Source organism: Lathyrus oleraceus, chromosome 4, assembly GCF_024323335.1.
Source record: "Lathyrus oleraceus cultivar Zhongwan6 chromosome 4, CAAS_Psat_ZW6_1.0, whole genome shotgun sequence".
In the NCBI taxonomy this organism is placed as follows: Eukaryota; Viridiplantae; Streptophyta; class Magnoliopsida; order Fabales; family Fabaceae; genus Lathyrus; species Lathyrus oleraceus.
Window position 1 is genome coordinate 71395113 of NC_066582.1, and position 13545 is coordinate 71408657.

At 30.6% G+C, this 13545-nt stretch overlaps 1 protein-coding gene across 1 annotated transcript; it reads left to right on the forward strand.

Moving 5' to 3' along the window:
• Nucleotides 1–9941: 9941 nt before the first annotated feature.
• Nucleotides 9942–12091, forward strand: LOC127135178 (F-box/kelch-repeat protein At3g06240). The gene is made up of 2 exons (XM_051061958.1): nt 9942–11194; nt 11838–12091. The coding sequence occupies exon 1, from the start codon at nt 9953–9955 to the stop codon at nt 11168–11170; it is 1218 nt and encodes a 405-aa protein (XP_050917915.1). The 5' UTR covers nt 9942–9952; the 3' UTR covers nt 11171–11194; nt 11838–12091.
• The last annotated feature ends 1454 nt before the right edge of the window (nt 12092–13545 follow it).

The following is a 13545-nucleotide window of genomic DNA, read 5'->3' on the forward strand; positions in this document are numbered from 1 at the left end:
AGAAGTTAGATTCAACTAAATTTTCTCATTCATATCCATGATTAATTCACATTAATGCAAATTCATTCATTCATTTTCAATAACTTCTCATTCACTTTCATTCATCATACTCATAATTAAATTTCATTCATCACATTCATAATTAACTTTCATTTATAATTTACTACCTTTATAACTCAATACCTTCATAACTCACTTCATTTACATACAAATAACTTTCATTCATATTCATCGATATTCCAAATAAACTTCACCAAAGCATTCATTCTTATTCAAACCAAAAAAGTTACAATCATTTGTATACAAAAGGTACACCAAATATTACACAAATATACAACGTTTTTTTAAGATACAAGGAAGAACAATGTAATTTTACAAGAGCACCAAGATCATTACAAGTTTGTGGAAACCTATTCCTAATGAACTACACACATGTAGTCTTCTTCCAAGCCAAGCTTCCTTCTTTGTGCCAAGATGTTGCTTCGGATCCGGTTAGGTTCTTCACCATGGCCATGTGTTGCAATATAAGCTATTAAACCTATCAAGAAAACCCAATAAGTGAACGATTAAAGAAGCCTCCAAATTCAAAGAAAATGGGTCATAAGACAATCACAACCTACAAAAAATGGAATTACATTTTAAAAGAAGGACTAACATCCCCATATATTTCTTAGTACACTTTTCAATTAAAAAAGGGGGGAGCTCTTAGTTATCAAACAAGTTCTCATTAGCATACAAACAGAAAAATTACAAGGCAAATACATGACCAAATCACGGTTACATCAATGAAACACTAAAGGAATTCAGTGAGGGACCACACCTAGTTTCTAGAAGAAATTCCCATCACTACAGACAAAGTCGAATACTACTACAATCTCAAGGGTCCCCCACAAAATTTGAGTGAAACTTCTCCAACGGGTTTCAGATCTTTTACAACTCATGATTGGATATGATCAATCCAAATCCTCACTCACTCAAGAGGAATACTCCTCATTTCTCACACTCTATAAAGTAGAGCACCAACTACTCATTATGGAGTCACAAAAAACCCTAAAGAAACTCTGCAAAATTTCTATCCCAAATACCACCTTAAAGCTCTACCTAAAAGGTTGAAAAGGCTTCAAATTGAAACAATGAATAACTTATGCTCCACCCTTACTGCAAACTGCAATACGCATAAATAACACAAACACTAGAAATTGGTACAACAACCCAGATAGAACCAGAAGGAGACAAAGATAGAACCATCAATAAAATTCAAAGAAGACGATCAATTACCTGAAGAAGGTTTCTTTCTGCTTGCCTTTATTTGACTCTTTGATCTTTGTTGTACTTTGTCTATGATGCTTGTGTTGCTCCCTGCAATTTCCATGATCATTATCTCTATTTGATTTGACAAAATATGTTAGTAGGTTTACATTTGGGTAGCTCACTGATTATGTTTGAGTGATTCATCCTTGTTTTTTGTTTGATCCGCACGAGTGAAGTAGCCCCGATGTGCATATTAATGATTATATGTGTTGTTTGTTTTTCATGAGCTTTGTGCATTTGGATTTGTTCTGGTTTGTGAGGGATTTTCAGGAGAAAGAAAGAGTGGGAGGTGAGTTGTAGAAGAAGAAGGAATGAGGTGTCTAAGACATTTGAGGGTTAGGGTTTGTTAGTTAAACCCGGTTTTTGTGATGCCTTCATCATGGATCGGTCAAATTCATTTCGGTCTGGTTGACCTGCGCCCATATCTAGGCTGTTTTTTGGGGCCTCTCTCTTTTATTCCTACTTGGGCTTCACCAATACACCCTGGCCCATTGTGTTGTTCGAACTCGTACTGTGTTAAAATGATTCAGACCCATAAATAATAAATAAAAGATGATGAAAATATAAGTAGAGAACGAGAGAACCACCTATGATGGCCATGTTGGATCTCCCCCCTTCCGAACAGGGTTCCAAATTCCCGTATTCTTTGTGTCCCGTACTAGGAAGCTTAATTTTTCGCTTAAACACCGCTACCATTTCCTCTTCAGAATACAAGGATTCAAAATCCTACACATTAACACATTTATCACCTTTCCCTATTAGCTCCTGATAAGAACAAAAGAAGCATGAATGTTATTATCAAAGACCCATAAGCCCCAATCCATAATTTTAAAAGTGCAACTACTCCATATGAAGTATTCCAAAAGGAAGCCAAGAACAGAGTTGAAGATGAGATTCTACCTGTAACTATGTTCAAAAGCTTGAAAGATACGATTTACACCCATTTGGAACCCTGGCTATATGAGCGAAAAATGTTTAGAAGAAAGAACACATAAGTTTTTATAAAGAAGGAAGTGTAGTTGTTGGTGTAACCTACCGTCGTCTCAACAATCATAAGAAATGGGGAAAATATATTGTATCTGATGCACATGTAGGAAGTTAGGCCAGATATGGCTTCCTAATAAATATCATCATTAATTATAGTTAAAACAGTGCACGTTTTTCCCAATTGGCGCTTCAACCTCTCTAGTTCACCGATGTTTTATTTATTTTAGTGATTGATGTCTGAATTTTCATAACTAATGTGTTGGTTGCCTCATTAACAGCTGGGTGCAGGCCATACACCTAACCACACACAAGGCGATTTGTCACACTCAAAGTATTGTATGAGGGAATTGACTAAGTCTCGCCAAAAGGACTCATAAAAGCTTCGTTAAACCTCACCTAGAATTAACATATGAAACTTCAAGACTTAAAGGCAAGAATGAAGCCTAGACAAGGCTCCTTAGGAACGAAGATGAGTTAGGGATTAAAATACTTTGGCCTCTACGAACCTTCGTGCTTGAGGCTCTATGTAGTGGTATAATTGGAAGAGGTCTTGGGGACGAGGCGAACGACATACCTTAGTCCTTCATCCTTTCCAAGCCCCCTTATATTAGGTCAAGCACCCTTATTTTTGTTTAAGCACCCCTTGTCCAGATGCATCGCCTAAATCCATAATACTGATGTTTCATAGAGTGTCTTATGTGAGAGGTGTGTAATTGATCACCAAAAGTCACTTGAGGGATCGTGGGATATAGCTACATTTCCTAGATTTCAGGGGATCAACCATCCAGTTCTAGAGTGGTTGCTACATTCTAGGGAGACTCGGTTTAGACTGTAGGATTATAAATATACGAGCATCATGATACAAAAGGAGCAGCAATATCAAAGACAAAAGTACAAAGAGACAATAGTTTCTCACATGAGCTAGTTCTAAATACCCTAACAATCCTAAAGTCTTTGACAATCCTTATCTAGGTATGTTCATGGACAATTAATTCCTAATAATCAATCAATAATCATATATAATTCATATGTTATAATCGGTTATTAAAACTAATTGTCATAATCGGTTTACATTTTCTTAAACGATTATAAATCAGTTATTAATTAGTTAACCAATTTATAATTAATTTGGATTTAAAATATTCTATTTTCATGAAACTTGTTTCTTTTATAAAAAAAATAATTTAATTTTTTTAAAAGATACAAAAATAGTATTTTTTTTTAATTTTATTAATTAGATAAAAAAATTTAATTTAATATTTCTTAAATTTTATTTAATTTTCAAGATTTTTTAATGTACAGAAAAAATAGTTTTTCTTCAAAAATAATAAAAAAATCTTATTTTTTGTTTTTTTGAAAAACAAAAATGTTTTTTGAAAATTTATTTTTATAAAAATTAATTTAAGATCTTTTTTTCCTTTTTAAATTTTACTAATTTTGTTTTTTATTTTTAGTATGGATGTCTAAAATATAGAATAGGTGAAAACCATATTAACAACATGTCCAAAAGATGAATTTAATTAAAATCATCCTAATAATTACTCAATTTTTAATAATCGAATTTAGGATGGATAATCTAAGAAATCGGTTAATTTGAACACCACAACCCTTATAAACTATTGATTATTAATTATAGATGCTTTATACTGTACATTTATAGTTTTTATTTTAAATTTAGTTTTGATATTAAAGTATACTAGTTGTAGTTTTTTTTAAATAACCTTTTTTTTAAATTCAAAAATAACAAATATTTCAAAAAAAATATCAAAATAACCACTTTTAGAAGAGGATGCACCAAATGAACTGGCGTATCTCCTAAGCTAGCAAAGGAGGCGCCCAAGGCATTGGCGCATGCATTGGGCTTCTCATGAGGAGGCGCCAATAGCATTACCACACGCATTGACCCTCATGAGGAGGCGCTAATGCCCCTGGCGCCTTAGTGGTGCCTTAAGTGCAGGCACCAATGCCTCTGGCGTCTGCATGTTGTGTCATCTTAGGCGCCAACCCTCTTGACGCATGTATTTTATGTGCACTCTGTATAAATACCATGTCTTGGATGCAATATTTTTCACACAAAATCATCCCCTACTATCATATTTTCTCTAATTCAACCTTACTCACCTTCAAGTTTATGTGTTTTAACCATGTATGCATACATTCAGAAGCGAAATACCGATATAATATTTATCGTCGTTGCGGCTCCGTTACAGATTCGACTCTGGAACACAGATACGTTTGAACGTCTTAATCGGGCGTTGTACAATTGGTTAGAGGGAGAAGTTGGAGAGGGTGGAAGGATTAGAAGAATATAATGGCTTGTGACCACGTTCAACCAAAATGGAGAAGTGCGTGAATGAATGGATATTAAGACCGACCAAGACGCTCGTAGGATGATGCATTACATGTTCAAAATTGTTTTGATGGTTGTAATCACATAGTTCTTGTATTTTAGTTGTTTTAATTTTTTGTGTTATTGTTTATGTAATGGTACTTTCGTTACAGACGTCTAATATGAAATAAATTTAGTTTTTCATATATTGCAATAGAGGTACATGTGAATTTATCTGGTTGTGTTTGTTCCAACACTAGGACATGTATTACGATTGTGACCTGGCTGACAGCATGAACTACATAATCTAACCATTTTGTTCGCCGTATCCATTTCGGTTCGAATCCGGGTACTGTTTGAGCGACCATTTTTCTTCCTTCGCATAACTTCGTTGTGCCAGACGATGTGACCTTGATATTCTGGCCAGCAATCCTCTTTTGCCACTACGGAAAAACTAATTTTATAAACATTTGATAGACTGGTGACTTTGTAAACTTCAGATAGCAAGTATGATGGTTCCCTTCGAACCTTTGAGCATGCTACAATGACATAGGAGCAGGGCGTACGAAAGGCTTGGAACTTTCTGCAGTCGCACCAACCTCTATCTAGTGCGACTCTGTACTGTCCCATCGGCATGCCCTCATTGTGATCCATGGACTCGACAACACTATATCAACCTTTAGTGTGGTCAAACACCGTGACTACATATGTGTTTGCTTTGCCACCTTCATGTCTAATGAATTTCATCGAAGCATCACTGAACAACTGCGCATATTGCAACACTGAACTCCATTTGGAATGTCGACTCTCAAATAATGCCCCTAGCCTGAAATATATTTCATGCACCAAAGCGGTTATAGGTAGGTTACAGATGCCTTTGAAGACAGAGCTCATTGATTCCACAAGATTTGTTGTCATGTGGCCCCAATGTTGACCATTGTCGTATGCCCTAATCCACTTCTCCAATAGAATACTATCGATCCACCATACTGCATCTTTGTTTGACAATCTTATTTCTTCGCGGTAGTGTTTGAAAGAAGGTTCTGATCATGCGTAACCTGCATTGACAACCTTCTTCTGCAACGTCTTATCTTTGATTTCCCGCATGAAATTCTGAGCAATATGTCCAACAACTAACCATCCAACGTCGCAATCCATTCCTACCACCCACCCAACCACAAAACCAAGAATCTAACCCTACAACCACAACCTTCAATAGTCCAGATGATTCATATGGGTCACTTCATCGTAGCCCCCCCACCAATGACCACTCAAACATCGCATCACCAAAACACGCAACCATTGTTTAACTATAGTACGCCCCATGAACCATTGCTTCATTTCCAAAACGATTCAATGACCTAATTTGGGCAACTATACCGTTCCCAATCCATCCAACCCCAATGACCTAACTACGATGACATGAACACTGAACTCCATTACGAAAGCGCCGTTGGCCAGAGCCCTTCTGGATATTGGGAACAAATGATGACACATCTGTCAAATACCGCTGGAACTTCTGCCAGACCTTCCCACCAACCATCGTTCGATCAGGTCAACACACAAAGACCTCAAACACCTCAAGCAAATTGTGGGAGACCTCAGAGACAAACTAACGCACCTGGATGTGGAATAAGGGGACGTTTTGATCGGGTCGGTCATTAATTTATTGTTAGTCCAATGTAACCAATTATTACCACATGAATAATTTTTTTTTACACTATTCTTTTTTATTTATGAAATAAACAAAATTAAAAATTAAAAAAATTAATTAAAAAAATAATATAGTGTATGCGCCAGATGAATTGACACATACACCACATACACTACTAAGTTGTTAGGGGCATTGACGCATACACCACATGCACCACAAAGGTGTTAGGGGCATTGACGCCTCCTCATGAGGAGCCCAATGCATGCGCCAATACCTTGGGCGCATCCTCTTTTAAAAGTGGTTATTTTGATTTTTTTTTGAAATATTTTTTTTTAAAATTTTTTTTTTAAAAATGATTATTTTAAAAAAAAAATCCTAGTTGTACGTATCTTGAATATTAAAAAATTTATGTATCTTTGTATTGTGTCCTATATAGTAATTAAAATTTTAAAAACAAGAACATTGGGCTATTTAATAAAAAAAGTATATTAAAAGTAAAATAAGAAATTTGCAAAACCTTTTAAAAATAAAAAATTTCAATAAATCATTTTATTTTAAAAGATATAATTTTAATAAAGATATCTTTTCAAAATAAATGAATAAAAAGGATAAATGCAAAAGACAATACAACTAACATATACAACCTTTTAGTACTTGAATTTGATTATTTTTAGTTATGTTTTTATTTTGTGCATTTATTATTTTTTTATTTAAAATGAATTTTGTTATTAAAGTATCATTGTTGTATCATATATTGAATTAATTTTTTTTATGTTTGTATCATGTGCTATATATTAATTAAATGTTCAAAAATAAGAAGACCAGGCTAAATAAATAAAAAAATTCTATAAAAATTTCAACAAAAAAACAAAAAATTTACAATTCCTTTTGAATAATCGGAACTATATTTAAAAAATGTGCATTTATCGCAAAAAAAAATTAATTTAACTATGTTTTATAATTTATTTTATTTTTGGTCAAGATTTAACCATTTTATTTTAAAAAGTATAATTTAAAAAAATAAAAATTTTAAATCAATTATATGAAAAGATAAAGATGAAATATGTTATAATTAAAAAAAAAACATATATTTTTCCAAACAAAAAGAATTGATATAGTTACAAAATACTTTAAAAACAATTTTTTCTTGACTCAATGAAAAAATAATAGATTCAACCAAATAAATGTAATGTTTATTAGTTTTTTCATTAAAAATAATTAGTATATTTTAATATAAACACAATGGCTTTTTCTTTTAATATATATATATATATATATATATATATATATATATATATATATATATATATATATATATATATATATATATATATATATGAGATAAAAATGGTCCTATAAAAGACATATAAAAAATATAGATGGATTTAAATACAGATTACAAATCAATTTAAAACAAAAAACAAAAAACAATCCTACAAAAAACAAATATCTTTTTTATATTCTAGAATGGATGATATTTTTTGAAACAATTCTAAACAGGTGATATTTAGATTGATTTTTTGATATCGTTCTAAAAAAGATCTTATTAAGTTCATAATTTATTAAATTGAATCAAATTGACACATAGTTTATGTAATCTGTACATTTTAAAATGTCATTTATTCGCTTTTGTATGTCCTTAGTTCCAATGTTTTATTGATATGATTCTAAACATATATTGGTGGGGTGTTACACATGTCTAAAATATAAAATTGATATAAATAAAATTAATAAATATCCAAAATATGAATTTAATTAAAATCAAACTAATAATTAATCGATTTTTATTAATCAACTTTGAATATGGATATAGATAATCCAAATAATCGCTTAATTTAAATACCCTACCCTTATATGTGTTGTCAATTACTTGTAGTTTTAGAGAGTACATTTTTATACTTGCATTTTAAATTTTTATTTTAAAATTAATTTTGATATTGAATTATTCTAATTATACCGTATCTTGAATATTAAAATTTTCCATATCTCTGCATCATGTCCTATATAAACAATTAAATATTTAAAAACAAAAAGATTGGGCTATTTAACTAAAAAAAAGTATATAAAAGTTAAAATCAGAAATTTACAAAACCATTTTAAAATACAAAGTTCAGCCAATCGTTTTTATTTAAACTAGAATTTAAAAAAGATAACTTTTCAAATAAATTAAATAAAAAAATAAATGCAAAACATAATACAACTAATATATACAACTTTTTAGTAGTTGGATTTTATTATTTTTAGGTATGTTTTTTATTTTGTGCATTTATAAATTTTTATTTTTAAAATTAATTTCTTTAATAAAGTATCTTTGTTGTACCATATCTTAATTTTAATTCATTTTTGTATTTTTGTATTGTGTCCTATATACTAATTAAATATTCAAAAATAAGAAGACTAGAGTAAATAAATAAATAAATATGTATAAAAGAATATAATAAAAAATTTACAATACCTTTCAAATAATTGTTACTATATTTTATAAATGTGTATTTATCCCAAAAAAATTTTAATTCAACCGTGTTTTATATTTTATTTTATCTTTAGTCAAGATTGCACCATTTTTTATTTAAAAATATAATTTAAAAAAGATACCATTTTAAAAGAAAATAGATGAAAAGATAAATATAAAAGATGATATAACTAAAAAAAGTATATATTTTTGCAAACAAAAAGAATTTTTATAATTAAAAAATACTTAAAAATAATTTTTTGTTGACTCAATGGAAAAAGAAAATATTGAACCAAATAAATAAAATGTTAATTAAGTTTTGCATTAAAAATAATTAATATATTTTGATATAAATAAAGGATTTAATTGAAATACATTGACAGTGTAAAAGGATTTTACACCGTCAGTTGATCATAGCCGTTGGATGTTGAAATAAGTTTGACTTTTATTTTAAAAATCTATAAAGTAGTGCAAACGGGTGGTGGTGATGAATCGATTATGTAAATTTTTTTAAATTGACAGTGTATAGTAATTAATTTCATAAATAAAATGACTTTTTCTATTTTTCTGGATTTTAAAATACATGTAAATTGTAAAAAATCAAATATAAAGGTGATAAAAATGGTCATATACAAAGTATTCTTAAAATATCCAATAAGAGAGAAAATTCTATATTTATTTAAAATTTAATTTATTTTTTAATTGGAATCATGAGGGTGATTGTGGTATGAAGGAGAAAAAAACTTTATTTGTATAAATACCTTTTATGGTTATTTCTATCTAAGAATTTTCCTATAAAAGATATATAAAAAAATATAAATGCATTTAAATAAAAATGACAAATCAATTTTGAAAATAAAATAAAAACAACCACAGAAAAACGAAATATCCTTTTTATATGCTAGAATGGATGGTATTTTTTGAAACAATTCTAAACAAATGAAAATTTAGATTGATTTTTTGATATGGTTCTAAATCAGATTTTATTAAATTCCCATTTTATTAAATTGAGTCAAATTGACTTTTTCTAAAAGGTGAACACTATAATATTTTTGAATTTGTTTGGATAACTATGCATTTAACCAATAAAACAAAGAATTTACCTATTTTTTTAATTTGAAAAAAGAAAAGATAGACTTCATCCATTCATAGTCATCACGCCTATTTAAGTTCCTTATGTTTACGTTGTTGTTAGGAGAGAAAAAAAATGAGAAGGTTCATGAACTTCATGTTATTAGTGCAGAAAACAATGAGAAAAAGACAAAGACGAGAAAGACGCATGGTGAAGAAAAAGAAGAGAAAGACGAAGATGACAACACCTACACAACTGAAACAGTATGTGCCTCAAGAATTGATAATTGAAATCCTTCTAAATTTACCGGTGAAGTCTCTTATTCGTTTCCAATGCCTTTCTAAAGCATGGTTTTCTCTTATCTCTGATCCCGATTTTGCCGAATATCATTTTCAATTTGCACCACACACTCGTAGAATTGAATTCATATCAAATGATTTACAACAAACAACATCTATGGATTTTGAAGAACATCTTGACTTAAGGAATGCTATTGTTAAACGGTGCAATTTTTTGGATCCCCAAGTTGAATCTCTTATACCAATTATAAGTTCCTGCAGAGGGTTTATATTTTTCCATCATTCTTCAGGCTTCTGCATATTGAATCCATGCACTAAAGTTCATAGAGAAATACCTTTAGCTCCGGGTGAATTTGAAACAAATTTAGAGTTACGTTGGTTCTATTATCTGTATGGTTTTGGATATGATGAGTTAAGAGATGATTACTTAGTGGTTTCAGTGTCTTTTATTCCAGCCGAGGAAGATCTTTCACGTTTGGAATATTTTTCATTGAAAGATAACAAGTGGGAGGAAATTGAGGATACTTACTTCCATTTAACGAGCGACAAGATTAACCCCAGAGTTGGATCGCTCTTTAACGGTGCTATTCATTGGTTGGCTTTACATTCAGATTCATTGATGGCAGTTATTTTTATATTTGATTTAACGGAAAGAAAACTTTTTGAGATGCCTTATCCAAATGGTGTAGAGCATAACTCTGATGATTGTGAGTTGTGGGTATTTGGAGAATTTCTTAGTTTATGGGCTATGGATTGTGAAAATAGTAAAATTGAAATATGGTTGATGAAAGAATACAATGTGCACTCGTCTTGGATTAAGGCTATTGTTCTCCGTATGGACATCTTATCTCCTCATGAATTTTTCCCAATCTGCTCTACAAAAAATGGTGATATCATCGGAACAGATCGTGACAATATATTGTTGAGGTATAACGAGGAAGGGGAGACTATAGATGGTGCCTCATACATTTTATTTCCAGATGGTGCAGTTTCACGTGGATCCCCATCGATAGTCTATACAGAATCATTGCTTTCACTCCCTGGTGACGATATGCAAGCTTATTAAGATGATTCAGACTAGAATAATCAGGTGTTGTTATATTCTCTGTCACTATTTTCTTGATTTTTACATTTTGTTACGATTTATTGGGCTGCAACAGAAAACAAGGGCTAGTTTTATGTTCATGGACAATGTTGATAGCGTAAATGTAATTGCTTGAAATTTGTTTTAGGTTGTAATTTATGTTATGAGTTTATGCATGTTATTGTTATTGTTGATCAAGAATGCCAAATCTTCTAAACATGATTGTCTTATTAATGTTATATGTGCTAGTTGTTTTAATTTCACCAAAAATCTGCCAAATCTGGAACCAGTTATAGAGTCATATTGCACTAGATTTTATAAAAATATGATTCATTGGTTTTATGGCTTCATAAATATGAGACGACACACTTTCACCCACATAAAGTTAATGTAATCCTCACCTGAGATTTTAACAATATAACTTATGTGAAAACACTTAAGCTTCTTAGATTTTGTTTTGTTTTATATTTTGTTATAATTTCATCTCTCCATTGTTATAAGTTTAGATGTTTTTGGAGCATATATTATTTTAGTTTATGATCTGCGTACACATGCATGATATAACTTTATATCCTTTTACTCTGCTTACAAGATTTGGTTGGTTGTGTTTATTTTCACCTTAATTATTTGTGTTGCATTTTTATTTCAGCTGCAGATAATTGTAGAGTCCTATAGGAATTTTAGTCAGATAGGACAAGGTTGAAGACCTTCAAGACATTTCAGCAATCCTACTCAGAAGCCTTAAAACAAGTTTTCATCCTTTTGTGACATTAATTTTTTTATTTCGTTTTGATGTTGGACCAACCATTTTCAGGAATCATGATTGTTTTGTTATTAGGAATTCTATCATCTAAATCCACCTATAGCAGATTGGGTGTTTACTTTGCCCCTCTTTTGATGATATCTAACCTGTTGGTTGGGTTATTTAAGCTCTATGTTTATTTCTTTGTTGTATTTTTTGTTCTTTTGTTGTTTTCAGAGACTTCTTATTATGATTAGTGATTTTCGTTCTTGTACTTTGATGATTATTCATCCTCTTTTTTATTATATTATATTACTATTTTCCTTAAAAAAAAATCCTCGTTTTCCTAAATTCAAAATATTTAAGTTGATATGAGACAATCAGGTCTTATAAAATGTTATAAGTTTGGATCTATGAAAATAATTATAAGTCAGAATTTTAGCCATACATGTAAGGAATTAAAATATCTTATAGATTACGCAACATCCAAATTATATTAGGTATACATAAATAAATAATTTAGGCCACATAACATGAGGAAAGTTTATTAGTATATTACATTATTTCAAAACTAATTTTGAAGAATTTGGAAAAATGTTACCGTATTTAGTAAAAACATAGTGCATTTAGACCGTAGTGCGCCATAGTGGAAATGATTGTGTTCTTGGTGTTTTGCATTTTAGAAAAATGCATTGTGCCCCTTCTCACACCTATAAAAAACATTCTCGGCTATTTTATGAGGATAAGATAAGATGTGAGGAAATCATAGCAAGAGAAACTTAAAATGGTAAATGGAAGGATTTTTAGAATTGGAAGGCCCTTTGAGTTATTTTATGAGATTGAGAAATACTTTTAAATTTTATAGATTGGGTTGTATGATTCATGTATCGACAGTTTGAGCGATCGAAAAATATTTTGATAGAAAGTATGATTTCTTTTTGAAATTTTGAAAGACTATTTTTTTTAATTCGTTTGTAATCCATTGTAACCATTCTTAGAGAGTTGTGAATTAGAGAGCTTCTATCTCCCTATGTTAGATTAGTTTGACCTGATTATGTAAACAACTTATTTGCGTGTTCTAATTGTCATTTTATCCGATTTTTCTTCTTTCTTGATTGTATCGATTTTCTTAAAGGCATAAGAGTGCTCAGAAGGGGAAGTAGAAGTATGACAAGAAGAAAGTTCAGTGCTACTGTTGTAAGAAGTTTTGCCACTTCGCTGTTGATTATTGGTCAAACAAGGAAAGGAAGCCAGGAGAAGCAAACATAATCAGAGGAGATTCTGATGATGAACCTATGCTATTAATGGCTCCGGAGTCTGATCGTGCATCTTTGGAAGACTGGTGGTACATGGACACTAGTTGTTCAAATCACCTTACTATAAATAAGAAATGGTTGGTTAAGTTTGACTCTGGTAAAAGGACCAAGATCAGATGTGCTGATGATAAGTATCTGAATGCTAAAGAAATGGGAAATGTCAAAGTAGTTCTAAATAACGGTAAAATTCCATTGATTCAGAACGTGTGGTATGTTTCTGGCATTAAAGGAAATCTGATGAGTGTAGGTCAATTAATTGAGAAAGGATTTTCAGTTACCATGAAGGATAATATTTTGAA

Bases quoted from the DNA above. Each gene is read 5' to 3' on its own strand.
- LOC127135178 (XM_051061958.1), top strand. From the start codon at position 9,953: ATGAACTTCATGTTATTAGTGCAGAAAACAATGAGAAAAAGACAAAGA.